Source organism: Hydractinia symbiolongicarpus, chromosome 12 (assembly GCF_029227915.1).
Source record: "Hydractinia symbiolongicarpus strain clone_291-10 chromosome 12, HSymV2.1, whole genome shotgun sequence".
NCBI classification, from domain to species: domain Eukaryota; kingdom Metazoa; phylum Cnidaria; class Hydrozoa; order Anthoathecata; family Hydractiniidae; genus Hydractinia; species Hydractinia symbiolongicarpus.
This window is the reverse complement of record NC_079886.1, coordinates 19,399,343-19,414,589: the sequence shown is the minus strand read 5'-3', so window position 1 is coordinate 19,414,589 and position 15,247 is coordinate 19,399,343. Positions and strand designations below refer to the sequence as shown.

Below are 15,247 nucleotides of genomic sequence, written 5' to 3'. Positions count from 1 at the left end.
CTTAAAAGGCATATTTTTTACTTCTTTCTCCTTCCTTATTGCCTGTTAAGAAACTTCGGAAAGTTTAATTCTAAAATGATGCCGAAATACATTAATTTCTAATTATCAACCTGACTCTATAATATTGTTTTGATACGTCAAATAACGGTTATGTTCTAAGCAGTTGGCTTTTCTTTAAACGCTTAGATGGCAGGGGGTAAATTACGAACATGATTGTCGCTCAATTAAACGTTATCATTAATCTCTGAGAACGGTTTATTGGACTAATGAGCTGAGAGAATGTATTTACAAAATAATGGAAAGTGGTTTGTAATTAATGAGCTGAGAGAATGTATTTACAAAATAATGGAAAGTGGTTTGTAATTTTTTTGTCGGACACACCTTTTTTACAATACTGAAGACAACGTTTTTGCAAAGGGACGATTTTTAACTTACTTCTATAGTAGCTATACAAGACCACTATGCTGCGTAGTATGCTGCGGAAAGCCAGATAACATTGAAATTGCGCTCGTGTCACTGTGATGCCCACATTATGAAACAATCCGCGCGAAAGTTCACTACGCCAAAAAAGTTGAGAAAGCAGGGGATACGGACCTCGGGGAAAATTGATATAGCTTGAAGTTTAATTCTAACCAAAAAAGCTAAGATCCTAAGTTCTAAGCCTGTTTGTGAACAATGAATAAGTGAGTATGTCTTACAAAATTCAAAATTCGACCTTTTTTGCCAGGTATTACGTCTGAGATTAAAGGTAATGTACCAATACAAAGTCCTTTATCTCGATTTCGCCTGTACAGCATGCTACTGCTGAAAAAATTTTTTTTTCGCACAAAATCAAAAGAAAATGATTTTGAGAAATTTCCCACGTCGCCCAAAAAATTATCATGTTCAATAAATGATGAACTTTCAACAACGATAAGAGATGATGCATGATTGCACAAACGATATATGAGTGTTAACAATAAATCATGACGGACAAAGATCCCTGCTTGTTACATTTTTAAAAGCACTATTTAGACACTGGTTTTTTTTACACGTTTTCTCTTTTTTCACAGGTATGGCATATTTTTTAAGGACCATGCGGCCGAATTGAAATTAGTTACGGCATAGCTTGAAACAGCACTATCGAAAATATTTTCCCATGCCCACTAGAAGACATCTGTAACGCTTGTTTTAACCAATGCTTTTCAAACAAGACCTTTCACTTTAAGAAGGACAAGTGTAGTGGGGCAATGAAGTGCCCAAGGGCCATAAATCAGAAATTTATTGTGTTTTGGTGATGAAACTCAGCATGGTTGTACACAGTTTGGTTACAAGCAGATTCCTGGTAAAAAAATATTTTCGTGACGTCATTGTGATCAGAGATGACGTCACACACACGAAAATATTTTTTTACCAGGAATCTGCTTGTATTCAAACTGTCTACAACCATGCTGAGTTTCATAAAAATAAGTCATTTTCCCAATTGGTTAATAAATTTGATTTTTTCAAACATTACTGACGATACTCTCTAAGTCTTAGAAGACTTATTAACTAACGGAGTAAAATTGATTTCATATAAAAAAATGAATTTTAACGAACAAAGTAAGTTTTTCCAGATCCTCATGTCATTAAACCCGGTATGTTCAGAATATAGCATTTATAGATAGATGTTCGAGGTATTTAAAATAATGACGTCATTTCGCAGGATCAATATTTCCTTGGGATGTTGGTCTATGTGTTATCCCTAAGATCCATATATTTGCTCAGCAACACCTTAATAACCACCTGGTAACGAACATACATGTAATAAATGCTTAATAACAAATACGGGTTGAACTATGACGATGAATCATTTGGGAATTTGGACATCGAAAGAGATGCGAGTGAGAATATACAAGGTGACGTGCATGTAATGAAAAGAAAGTACCATATGGCCTTCGAAAAATTGAACACTTTTCCACCAATAATTAGCAAATAGTGTAAAAAGTAGGAAAAGAAAAAAAAAATCAATTAGAGCTCGAACATTCTTTTTTATTTTTCGTCTGTATGATTTATCGCCATTTTTTTTAAAAAAAATTATTTCTCTCTCTAATTCGAATTTTTACCTTTTAAACTTGAGAATTCACATAAGGGACTTGGCATCTTGCTATAATTCGATCAACAGTTTGAATTTATTCTGTAAAAAAATCATTTTCCCTGAAGGTAATTACATAGTCGTTTAAGTCGTTAAAAATGCATTTTCAACTGCGCCAAATTGTTTAACCACATTGTCATTGGTTACTTTGACGATGTTTATATTTTGATTCTTCCACACTATTCACTTTGTTTGCCGTCTTTGCCACCTGTAGCTTTCTAAAAAACAATCACAGCTTTAACAAACAAACCACAGGTAAAAAAAGATTTAAAGTGGCAGTAACCCTTTTTTAGCTGTCCAAAGAGCTGAATTATTTACTCAGTGTTTTATTTATACCATTTTTTTACTATTTCCTAAAAATATAGGCCTTAATACATTATAAAATGATTTTAACTTAGCACTATAATTGCTGAGTCAGCAGAAATTTTTATTAAAAAATGTATCATAAACCACAAAAAACCGGTTTTTTACAATCTAATTATTTTTTATCAGCTTCTGGTTTTAAGTGATTCTTGTGTTAATCCTGTTAAAACGGTGTGTGGATTTTTTTGTTCGTTCTTATTTTTTTAACAACAGCCTTCTGTTTTTTTCAAAGGATTCTTTGTTAGCATCCCATGCTGCATCAAACGCTGTTAAAAGAATAATATTCCGAATAAAAAGATTTCAGCACAACGTATCATGGCTGCATGGTTCACCAAGCATGTCTGACAATTTTAAAGTAAAACGAAAATGCTATCGAAAGTTAAAGCTCGTGCAGTGTAGCATAATGAAGATCGTCTTAAATTTCTACACAATGCGCCATCTTTGTTGTTATTACGTCATTTCTTTCTGTACAATTTCTCAAGCGCGTTGAATTAAACTATTCGGCAGAACTAATTAATTATTCATGATTTTGATTTTAAAGAGGAATTGTTGAGGCTGAATATTTTTGGTGAAAGATAATAATATTTTAGCCCTTAAAATCGTGACAAGTGTGTTATAACAGAAGAAATATATGTATACAGTCTGAAAATAACCTTTCGTAACTATTAATGTAAAAAAAATCGATTTTTAAAAGGGTTACTGCCACCTTAACAGAAGATTTCGTTACCTTAGTTTTCTTGGGTGGCGATGAAGCTACGTTGGTGCATACCAGATTACACCCATCTGAACAGCATTTCCGCGTTCCAGAACAGTCATTATCAAATAAACAGCCTGCAACAAGGAATGCTACAGGAGGACACGCTTTCTTTCTCCTTCTACGTACAACTGGGCATTTCCCCAATTCGACATCTGCTATAGAAGCTTTCTAAAGAACAATCACAGCTTTAACAACCAAACCACAGGCTAAAAAAAATTTAACAGAAGATTTCGTTACCTTAGTTTTCTTGGGTGGCGATGAAGCTACGTTGGTGCATACCAGATTACACCCGTCTGAACAGCATTTTTTCGTTCCAGAACAGTCATCATCAAGTAAACAACTTTCAACAAAAACTTGTCCAGGACGACACTGTCTAATCACAAATGGGCATACCCCTGGTTTGACATGTACTATAAAATAGAGCAAAAAATATTATTGTAGTATTTTACTTGTTATTATTTTGTGGTAAAAAACTGACTTTATTTCTAAGTGCATTATCGAACAACTGACAAAAGTTTCTCGGTGATAGTATTACCCGAAATTTTTGTCTAAAATGGTAACCAAAAGTAGCGATATCCGCATGTGTACTACGGGCGACAATCCAATGACCGATTATGTACCACTGGCGAACTCGCAACGACTAGTCTGTATAAAAATAACCATAGTCTATATGTTCGAAGTGATTACGCCGCAGATTTAGATCGGACCACCCGCAGAGTAGTTTTATCAGGCGGGCACCGAAATACCGATGCGGCAGACATGTGAAGATTCTTCCACGAGCTAATGTCTAGTCTGCTATATTAAAACTCGTATGAATATTTCGTATATGCGGAAAATGGTTGCGTCGTAGATTTAATTCTAGTGAGACGCAAAGTAAATAAATTCCTGACAGGATAATCCCGTGGATTTATTCACGGGTTAACAACTATCCTCTAAAGTAGCAGTCGTAATATCTGTGCTTAAATTGACGCAGTTTCATTTCGCTACCCCACAAAATAATTTAATTACTTCATGCTAACAGGAGAACATAGAAGCATGACGTACAGATTCGGCAACAATATACAACGAATGAAATCCCGTTTGGTTATATGATTGGGATGCAACAAGTTAGTAATATAACTCATGCACTAAATTGGATTGGATTGGATCCAAAGGGAGGGTTGTGTACACCCTATTGAAGCGATGAGGTAAAAACATAATGAAATAATCTAATACTTTTATGCCAAATAGTCCATGGTAATTAATTATAAATACAGACACGGAAAAAAGCAATAAAAAGTAAAAAGGATAAGGGAAAAGAAGGTGCTTAGCTAGCTTGAATGATTGTTAAAGAATACCATGCCGCCAATCATTTTATCTTTTAAGAGCATGGCGCTTATAATAAAACGCAACGAGCTACGCATACACTAAAAAGAAAATCCAATATGCTTATGAAAATTACTTTAGTCAGAGTAATATTTACGCGTAGCATTCTGTTCTTGTGTCATCGCCATCAATCTTATGTAATTCCAACTGTGTGAAAATAAATGTCGTCCACGCTATTCTGATTTTTAGTGACGTAGAATGCTCCAGTAAAATGTTTTTTGATATTAACCCTATTGCAATCTTCAATTTATATGCAATAAGAACAAACGTTTTCTCTTACCGTAATGCTTTTTGTTTTTCGTTGGTTTTATTGCGATAATAGTTTATTTGAGTGGTGTATTTGTCTTTGTGTAGAGGAATTTACAGCCATCTGAACAACATTTTTCCTTTCCTCCGCAATCGAAGTCAAGCAGACAATCTGAAGGGCTAGTGTCTATGGGAGGACACTCTTTCTTTTCTCTTCCTGTCACTTTTGGACATATGCCTGGTTTACAAGTATATGTCTACAAGCATGCTAATATGAAACCACATGTGCTACTTTTCGATGCCTGATATTAAAGCCTGATCAATTGAACTTTCTCAGAAGCATTTTTTTTGTCTGGATAAGACTTGTGAAAATTTGTTCCTGACTAAATACACATTTCCCCAATTACATCTGTTATTCAAAATATTGGAATTTTAATTTTTTGATTTTAAGATCATGTTCAGCACTCTTTAATTGGCGTGTATATAAATTTCAAACATAATTCAACATGGCAAAGTGCTATTTTGGCGGCATTATTATTGCAGTAAAAGCATTCTAAATTTTTGAATTGTACGAGCAGAGATTAATAACTACGATTAATAACTTTTCTCATTATCCAAATATGGACAAAACTGTCAAACAGTCAATGTTCTTTAGGCGGCAGGCTGCAAAGTCGCAACATTTGCACACATGTAGGCCAGACAGGCAGGGTTGAAAAGTTGCTACTCATATTTTTTAGCACGCTCGCACACCGAAATAACCACGTCGGCCATCATGAATGCCCCCAAAATCGTGAATATTGGCCTCGCTGACGTTAGCAACAATAAGCACATTTTGAATCCGTAAGGATCGTAAAGGCCGGTTTCCACTTATTTGCTTTGGTTGCGCGACTCTAGCAAATGGATATCTGACCTTGCTCAAAATCTATTTTTGGACAATTACGCAACCCTTCTGTTGGTCGCGCGAATGGTCGCCAGAACTTCAAACATTTTGAACTACCAAACGAATAAATAATACTTTAACCAATCAGAAGAAATCTTGCACACCCAAAATCGTCTGGCTTACTTCTTCTTAGCATAATTTCGTCTGAATCGTCTTCTCAAAAGCAAAAGAATTATAATTTGCCTTCTAATAAAAACCATCTGTATTCATAACCAAGCGAATGAGTGGAAACCGGCCTTAAGTCAACAAGTTTAAAATGTGTAAATCTAATAGAGAAATAGCCGACGAAATCACCTGTGGTGGTGAACTTCAAAACTAGCTGTCTTGTTTTAACATATTTTGTCAACGATTGTAATTATTTGTAATTATAATAAACTTGTACTCTTACAGGAATCCTTTTTGTTTTTCGTGGGTGTTTTTGCGATAACAGTTGGTTTGAGTGATGTATTTGGTTTAGTGCAGACAAGGTAGCATCCATCTGAACAACATTTTTCCTTTCCTCTGCAATCGGTGTCAAATAAACAAAATGAATCGTAAGTGTCTATGGGAGTACACTCGATATCACTTGTTCGAATCCTGTCAGGACACATGCCTGGTTTAACATCATCTATAAGCAAAACTTTTAATATTTAAACAGAAATATTTAAACGGATTAACAATATTTAAACACAACCTCCTTCTATTTTACTAATATGCAAAGATATTACACGAAGTCTAGATGGACAGATAAAATGTTATTCATACGTGTATTACCTAGTTCAACAGCTGCAGTGCCACAAACAGTCACAAAGCATAACAACCACAGAAGCTCGCAAATAGAGAAAAACATCTTTAGTTACGTGAGACCTTAAAGAACAAGTCCCGTATTAAACTTGACCGTTCTTCAAATTACTTTTTGTTTCTTGTGTTTTGAAATTTATTTGCAATTGAAGTACGTTTTTATGCTCTCCTCTCAGTTTTAATTAGTTAGTGTTGTTTCCATAACAAACCGTGACGTAATTTATCTGTTCTGTCATTGGTCATAGAGTAACATAAATATTACCTTGTGTATTTAAGTTTATTTTTGTTCGCGCTATTCCAAATCCTCTAGTTTCTGTTCCTTGTATGACAATAGACACGTTATAGAAGCTTGGAAAGAAAAATGAAGTGTATAGAAGAAATATTAACAATAAAGCTGTCGCAAACGTTTAATCAGAGCAACGCTGTTGAAATTGGTGATACTGATAGCGAAGAATAACATATTTTTTTTGAAACAACAAACTCATTTTTCATTACATTAAATGTGTCAGCTTTTTCTGAATTTCTATTGGTTGTTAAGAAAGTTTGGAAGTTGACTAGTCTAAACTTTGAAAGAAGTTAAAACACAAACGTTTTGTCGTGAAAAAATGTTGTTGTGTAGATGCTAAACTTCGGGACCAGCGGTCAGAAACAGCTTAACAAAAAGCGGCCTTAAAGCGGACACATACGGGACGAAGTCATAAATTTTGCACGCGGAATCGGAGAGTGTCCGCTTTAAGGAAGTATTTGCTTCAGAAGGGTCGCGCTGTGAGTTACTGTAACAAATCTTTTAGAACAAATTAAAAGGTCTGTCTGATAAAGGTGTCCGGCTAAGGGAGGTTCCTCAGTGCGTGTACAATCACATTTCAATTTGTTTTAAACAGTGCTATTTCGGTGGCTTTATTGCTGTAGTCAAAGCCTTCTTCGTTTTTGAATTTTTGTGTGACGCTGTTTTAAGCAAAGTTTAAACATGATGATTTGTACTCAGTCACTTTAAACATCACAAAGAAAATGATGAAGCACACAAAGAAAATTTGTTTTACAGACACATAAGTACACCAGCTTGGCGTAGCATCGTTTTGATATGTACTAACTCACTCAATGTTTGCAAAAATAAACATTTCTCCTTCGTAAGCGAAACTAAAATCGATCCAGCTTTTAGGCCACAGTATGCAGGTTTACCTGTGATGTTTATTTTTTCTTCTCGTTTCCGCTACTGTACCTAAAACAAACACGAAACCTTTACCTTGGAGCCTCCTGACTGTCTACAGATAGGATATTTGAATTTAAAGATTTAAATAGAAACTTATCTGAACACCGCATGCGATATAATGTTTAAAGTTTGTGTTGGAAACAATGGATATTCGCAATCCTGTTTGTAGAAAATATCAACAACAGACGAAAGAAGTCAATTCCACTCTATTATGCCGAGGGAGGGTTTTTGTAGCCCCAGCCTTGTCCCTATTTTTTATTTTTTCTAAAAGACGGGGCAGCGATGTCAGAAAAGATACAAGATGCCATGTCAACGAGCCTTTTAGCACCCCGCCTCCCTCCACTTCCAATTGCTTTGCAATAACTTTTTTAAAAAAATATAATGTATTTGGGGGTAAAATTTGACAACTTTTTTTGATATGATGTTACACTTGTTGCTATGGTGACTCTTAGGCCAGGAAAAATCAGACTCATTTCAAAGTCCAAAGTTTTTTGGCCTTTTCATGCGTCTAATCATGTAAATCAAAAACCTTTTTTTATTACAGAGTTTTGATTTAGTTTTTTCTCAGGCTGATAAAATAGATAACGTCATTTTTGACTAGATAACGTCATTCCAATTTTTTCTTTATTTGTCCTCAAATGTGCTAGGAAACATTACTTCCACCTTTTCTGGCAATACGTTGTCTCTGTCATTACTTTTATTAGGGAGAGGAGGGGGGAGGGGGGGGGGGGGGGGGGGTTAGACAGCTCACTTCATCAAGGCTTTATAAAACACTAAAAAAGCCCGGCCTGAATCGGTAAAACTTTTACTAAAAAAGAGAATACAGTTACAAAAATTAGTTTCAGTGCCTTTTGGAACTGGTGCTTCTAAAAAATCATTGTGAATTTCAATGACAGCCATTTTACCCCGTATTTCGATTGCACATTATTCTATTTTTACGTGCGTCCGCATATACGCAAAATTCCAAACGTTTGTAAACATTGGAAAGTCATCTCTAAGTAGATCACGTCATCATAGAATTTTGCTGTTGGCTGCAAATACAGCTTCTTTTTGTAAAGCATCCTACTATGAAAAACCCAGAACCAAGTAGCTACAACTCAAAAATTAAAAAAAATATGGGGAGCTTGAGATTATACACTCGTGTGTGAAAAAATCCACATAAATAAGTTCGGCAAACATTTCACAAAAGGGTCACCTTCAACAAACCAAATTTTTACACTTTTTCGTATTTTTGTTACATGAAGGACCCAAGGGATCGAGTTCTTTGTTGTTCATTGGAGAATACCTTTATTTCGGAAAGATATATTACGCACAAAACTGACTGTACTTTTAACTAAGATTAGCGTTGTTTTTTTATATATTTATTTATTTATTTATTTTTCTAAAAGGGGGGCTAAATTATTTATCACTTTATGACATTCAGGTCTCGTTTCGGAAAACAAGATTACATAAAAAAAATTGAAAGTAAAGGCGAAGAAGAGAAAACAATAAAAAATATTTTAAATGAATCCAAAAATGTATCAAATATCAAATTTTAACTTGATATAAAAAATCGAAAAAAATCGAACCCTTGCTACCTAATAAACTGTGGAATCATTGAAAGTCATATTTGGAAAGAATTTGCATTCCTTGATGTATCCAATTACTTCTTTGGACTCTGGGGTGTACCTTGAGAAACTCTTTTAATTCACTCAGGATTTCCAAATGTTGGTGTTTCGAACTCCTTGATTTTTTGAACCGCTTTTAGGGTTTCCCCGGAACAATAACCTCGATTTTCGAAGTTTTATTATAGTTCTGAAAAAAATAAAATTCTTTTGATAGGCCATCAGCCGCAGCAATTAACCTTTTATTTCCTGGCACACGATGGCTTTTTACTCGAAATAATTAATTTTCACGTAAAGAATCAAGATTGATTGGTTGCCGTCCTGAAATTATTTTAGTTGGTACAAAAAACACCTTTGAAAAATCAGAGCAGTTTGTTCGGGTAATTATAGAGCAACTTCGTGTGTTCATTTGTGTATGAAAAAATGTTTTTGGCACCAATACTAAGTTTGCACGACGGTAATTATTTCCATCCAACAAAGTATATCAACAAAAACGAAATCAGAAGAAGAAGCAGAAGTTCGGATTGCCTTTTATTACAATTTTCTAATAATTCGGCGTTAAAATTTGTCCATTCTGCTTCAAAATGGTTTGCTTAAAATGATAATAAAAGTTCTTTGGTCAAATCATTGTTCGAAAAGTATTTATAATGTATTATAGCTACAGATGACTTGCCAATGCTTACAAAAGTTTACCAAACTTTGCAGGTTTTACTAAACGCGCCTGTATGTAGTAAAATAGATATTTTTGAAATTCATACAGATTTCTTGGAAGCATACGTTCAAAAAAGGCATTGAAATATTCTTTTAACAATATTCTCTTTTGATACAAAAAGTCACAGCAATTTTAAGGAATGTATAGTTTTATTAATGGATTTATTTGACTTCTGTGGTCTGTTGTTTGTATTTTCCACTTACAGGATTATGTGCACATGTGCATTGTTCTCAACGCAAAACCAAACCACTACGTCGCACGGAAAGTCGCATATAACTAAGAAGCCTATCTGGCTTGTGGTAAAAGCTTCGTACAGAGTATATTACTTGACCTTATGTAATTAAGTTGCCTTTCGCTTTTGCCTTGCACAACAAGGAAATATTAATTAAAGGGGCTGGTTACATAGATGTATTTATATTATTTTCAGTAAATGCGGGTCAGTTTTGGATTCGGTCTTGACGAGATTTTCAAGAATCACCTTTTTTTTGTTTCTCGAGTTAATGATGCTTTCTCTGCCGCACTTTTTCGGCCATCTAAACAGAAGTAATTTTACGGAAAATTCTGATCATGGAGTGAGATTAATAATGTCCATTCTAGTAAGACTGATTATCGGCTATTAAAGTGAAGAACTTAATCTTAGATGAAGTATGACCACCCACTTATAGAACCTAAATTTGCAAAATATTTCCACCATTGCTGTTGAATATATAGTATAGATTATAGGTTTTTCTACATAGCTGAAAGAGCTGATAAATGTATAGGTAATCAACAGAACAAAACAATTTAAATGTGTGCTAAGACTTGATGTTTATTGCTAAAAGAGAAAAGATGCAAAGTTACCTACTCTGGCGATGTCAGTGAGACAGCTGATTGTTTTATTTAACAAAAGTTATTAGGTTTATAAGTTATTTTGACTTAAAAACCTTTCCTTTGTAACTTGAATTAGACAACAGACAAGAATTATGCATGTCAACCATGTTACAGGAAAGATGGGAGAAAAGCAAATACAGATGTTCTTGGTTTCCGCTTGTCCACATGCTGCTATAAACTCATTGATTCTTACAATATGATATTTCTATGGGTAATAAAGGGCTGCGAATTGGCTATTGGTTTTCGACTTTAGTGACTTACACGAAAGTCGAGCTAATGGCGGTGGAAAAGTTTATGATCACTAAGGACTAGGCATCCAAACAGACCGAAAATGTCAGTAACGTTCCCCACATATATTGGATATCAATGATTTATGTGATATAAGTACTTACCTAACTTTTAACTCAAACATTCTAATAAAATGAACTTCGAAGATTTAGAAGTAGCTAGCTAGCTATATCCTTTAAAACAACAATGATTTTAAAACCTCTTTAGAGGTATTATTTACCTTTGTAAAGCTAGTACCACAGCTCCTCGTGTTGTGTCTGTTCCCTCGTCAAAACAAACTTTGATTTACTAATATTCAACATATTTTAGAGACCGTTGCTTATTTTACCGCCAAATGGAGTACTGACGGAAAATTTTTCTTTTTTTAGAAAATAGAAACAAACAGGTTGTCCAGACTATGTGGTTCTAAAGTGTGTATAATTTCTTGTACCTTGACCTTTTGAGTGGTCAGTTTAATACACGCCATTCTCTGGAAATTGAGGGTATTGAGCTGATTAAGTCGTTTCGTAGCCTCTTTAATTTTTTGGCACAACCCAGAGGTGTGAAACTTCTTTGACAACTATATGAATCCCTTGACGTTTATTTTGAAACGTCATCTATGACCTGTCAATAGGAATTTCAATCATTGTGTAGAGCTTACAACGCCGATTAAAATAAGGTAGAATAATGTGCTTTCGAAAAACGGTTAAGCCGATACTTAGAATGATAACTTCATTAGCCTGTCGATTCCGTAAACGAGTGAGCTAACCCAGCCTTGGAGAATTTCACTAATTTTGTTCTTAAAGTTTTAGTTGCCAACACGGAAGATGTTCAACCTCGTTCCCAGGGCAAATTTTCGCATTTTGATTTCCGAGACGGAGCGAAGAAATGGCCCTGGGCCAGGCTGGTTAAAATCAGCACGATTCGTCCTGATTTTTAATTTATGCAAAATTTGGTCATTTTGTTTAGAATTGCATGCGGACCGCCGAGAACACCGTATTGCTAAAATTTATGCAAAACAATCTTGGATCGAAATCAAGGATAGAGTGTTATTTTTAATCAGAAACAAGTTAGCTAAAGTGTTTTGAGTTTTTGCTTCAAGAAAACATGATTGCAGTGTTGCCTTGGCTTTTTTTGGCTACAAACAAATTTTAAATATATATTTATTTTAAAGTTTTCAGCCATCTGTGCTAGCTAGCCAGCAAAGGCCCAAGACGTACTTTTGTAGCTACAAAGGTTGTGGAAACAAGGTAGCTAGCTATACACGTTTTAATTACGATTTTTAGCTATCTTTATTTCATATTATAGGTAAAAGTGAAAGTACTTTTAGCTAGGATAGATTCACACTTTTATAGTCTCTGACATGACTTGGTGGGGTTTGAACCCAAGACCTTCCGTACTGAAAGCGATAGACACATGCACTCTTTCTAATTCCATTTTTGTCTTGCAAGCGACTTATTGCTGACGTGAACTCTATAAACCTAAGTTAAGGCTTTATGTTATACTAGTATTGAGTCATCAACGTAACCTTGTGTCAGTCAGATACAGATCAGATATATACGTTTTGACGTATATAATAACTGGCTCCTTTTGTCTGTTATCGTCGTAACGTCCATATACACCTAAATAAAATCGTATTGTCTAAAAAATTTTACAATTGAAGTATAGCTATTACAGAATCATTTTTATGCTAATCCCATCAGACCAGCCTAAAAGCATCTCCTAACAAGTTTTAACTCAATATCTTTCTTTTTCATCCTTCTTTTTTATCATATTGCAGTTTCGGTTTTCACGAAACGTGTCCCTGGAAACTCATTTACGATTAAATGGCCACTATGGTCAAATCAATTGTCTTTTTTCAATAAATTTGTGTTTGTTGCTTTACTAAGAGATTAAAGTCATAAAACATAGGATGTTGCATTTCATGCAGTCAGAGAAAATTGTTATTTAATCTGTAAAATCGATTGTCATTTAATCCGTAAACGATTTAATTAAGCGTATAACTATTTAGTTATTTAAATGGTATGAACTTCTTAATCCAGTTTTTTAATTTTTTTCAACCAAATCAACAGCATATGATTTTATTTTTTTGTTTATGTGTTCTGCACCAAAAGAATATTAGCTAAAGTGTAAAAGAAGGTCTGTTTGGGAGAAATAGGAGTAGTTATGTATACCTGTATATACGTTGTGTTGTATTTAGCTGCTAAACATGTCTTCAAGGAAACCTTCATTGTGTTTTTTACTACTCCCTGTGCACAAAAGCTAGCATAGCTAGCTTTAGAGTCTAGTAGCTACCTCCTCAACTGCACTGCAAAAAAACAGAAGCTTACTTTAACAGCCTCTGGGTACAACTAAAAGCTATTTAATTTTGCTTGCACGTTAAGCTATACTAACAATGCCAAATATTTTATTTTTCACAAAAATAAATTCAGTCCAGCAGAACATAAACATTCCAGCGTCCCGTTCGCACATAAACTTAGCCGCCATTATTGTTTTTGTGTTATTATTCAATTTTTTACACATAAATTAATTTATTTTCATAATTAACGGAAACTTGAGAAACCAATCAGAACTCAGAACTGACCAGTGTGGCCCAGGGTCATTTCTTCTCGCCGTCGAGATCGTCAAAAAGAGAAAAATGGGCCTGGGGACGAGGTTGGGAAGATGTTGTAATTATTTATGACTGTTTCCAAGTTACGTAGTCTCGATGGTATTACCGCATTGCAACAGGTCTGACTAAAACACTATTGGCGCAAATCCAGTGAAGCGTTTTCAACGATACAGCGTTTCCAGTGTGACGTGTTTCTCCAACCTCGAACCAAGGGCCTGTAGCGTTTTTTATATGAAGATGAAACGCGTACGAGGCCCTGGTACAACAGACTTACTCAACCTATGAGATTGCGTGTTTTTTGCAACCATTTCATTTTTTTTATTAACAACAAATATGGCGCTGAGCATTACGAAGATTTTTATGGTTACTTGCTTATAAAGAAAATATTTATATTCACGTTATTTTTGACTTTTCTATTGTAAACTTATAATAACACAGTAAAGGATGTAGTGAAACATCTGCGAGGTGAACAACTTAAGATGATGTTGCAACCCTATGTGACTCTATCCATTTTTATCTAGGTAGCCACATAATTCAAGCTGTGACTTTCTTAAGTAAGAACTAAATATTTAAATGTCACACCTAAACTTATAATGTTGACTAAGATGACAGAATTTGTACCAAGCTGTAAAAAAACATTAGCTGAGCTGTTAGATTGGATGGTAATGTGTGTTAGCAGCCAAATTTTTTGTTTAAACTGGTTTGTTTCGGATTTGTTCATGGTTAAAAGCATGGTGAAATATTTATTTTAACATATAGAGGAATAAAAAATGTTTAAGATGCCCCCCCTTCCTAAGCTTCAGTAACACTACGTCCAAGCCAAAGACCTTCGTTATGTAGCTCTGATTGCATGTTTCTTCTTCAGCAAGTTAAGGCCTCGCAGAAATTAAATTGGTTACTTTAATTGGAGAAACTTTCGAATTTTTTGGATAAAGTTTAGGGAATGAAGAAATTCGGAAAATTTCGCGAGACTAACTTTCGCGAATGAAGAAACCCGCAAATTTTTGCAAAATAAACTTTCGCAAACAAGAATTATTCAGTTAGAAAATCCTCAAAATTCTTAGCATAATTAAAAATGTTATAAATTTTCTTTCTTGAAATAAGATTTATAAGTATTTTGTGCATTTTTGGTGAAAAATGATAAAATAGCTTACTCGATAAACTTTCGTGAATGAAGAAATTTGGAAACTTTCGCGAGATAAAGTTTCGCGAATGAAGAAATTTGCCCATTCCCGCGAGATAAACTTTTGCGAAAATGCCGAAAAATCGCGAATTCGCGAAAGTTTCTCTCGCGAAAGTTTCTCCAATTAAAGTATTCATAAAAAACAGGATTTGTAATTGGTTTATCACCTGGAAGCCGTCACAATGAGTTGCCGCTCGAAGATTTTGTGCAGGTTTAGCACTATTTT

At 34.5% G+C, this 15,247-nt stretch overlaps 1 protein-coding gene across 1 annotated transcript; it reads right to left on the bottom strand.

Moving 5' to 3' along the window:
- Window positions 1–2,131: 2,131 nt before the first annotated feature.
- LOC130621105 (WAP four-disulfide core domain protein 2-like) lies at window positions 2,132–8,105 on the bottom strand. Its single transcript, XM_057436410.1, has 5 exons — window positions 6,538–8,105; window positions 6,173–6,391; window positions 3,471–3,643; window positions 3,204–3,401; window positions 2,132–2,331 (listed from the first exon to the last, which is right to left on the bottom strand). The coding sequence occupies exons 1-5, from the start codon at window positions 6,611–6,613 to the stop codon at window positions 2,293–2,295; spliced, it is 705 nt and encodes a 234-aa protein (XP_057292393.1). The 5' UTR covers window positions 6,614–8,105; the 3' UTR covers window positions 2,132–2,292.
- Window positions 8,106–15,247: the final 7,142 nt, after the last annotated feature.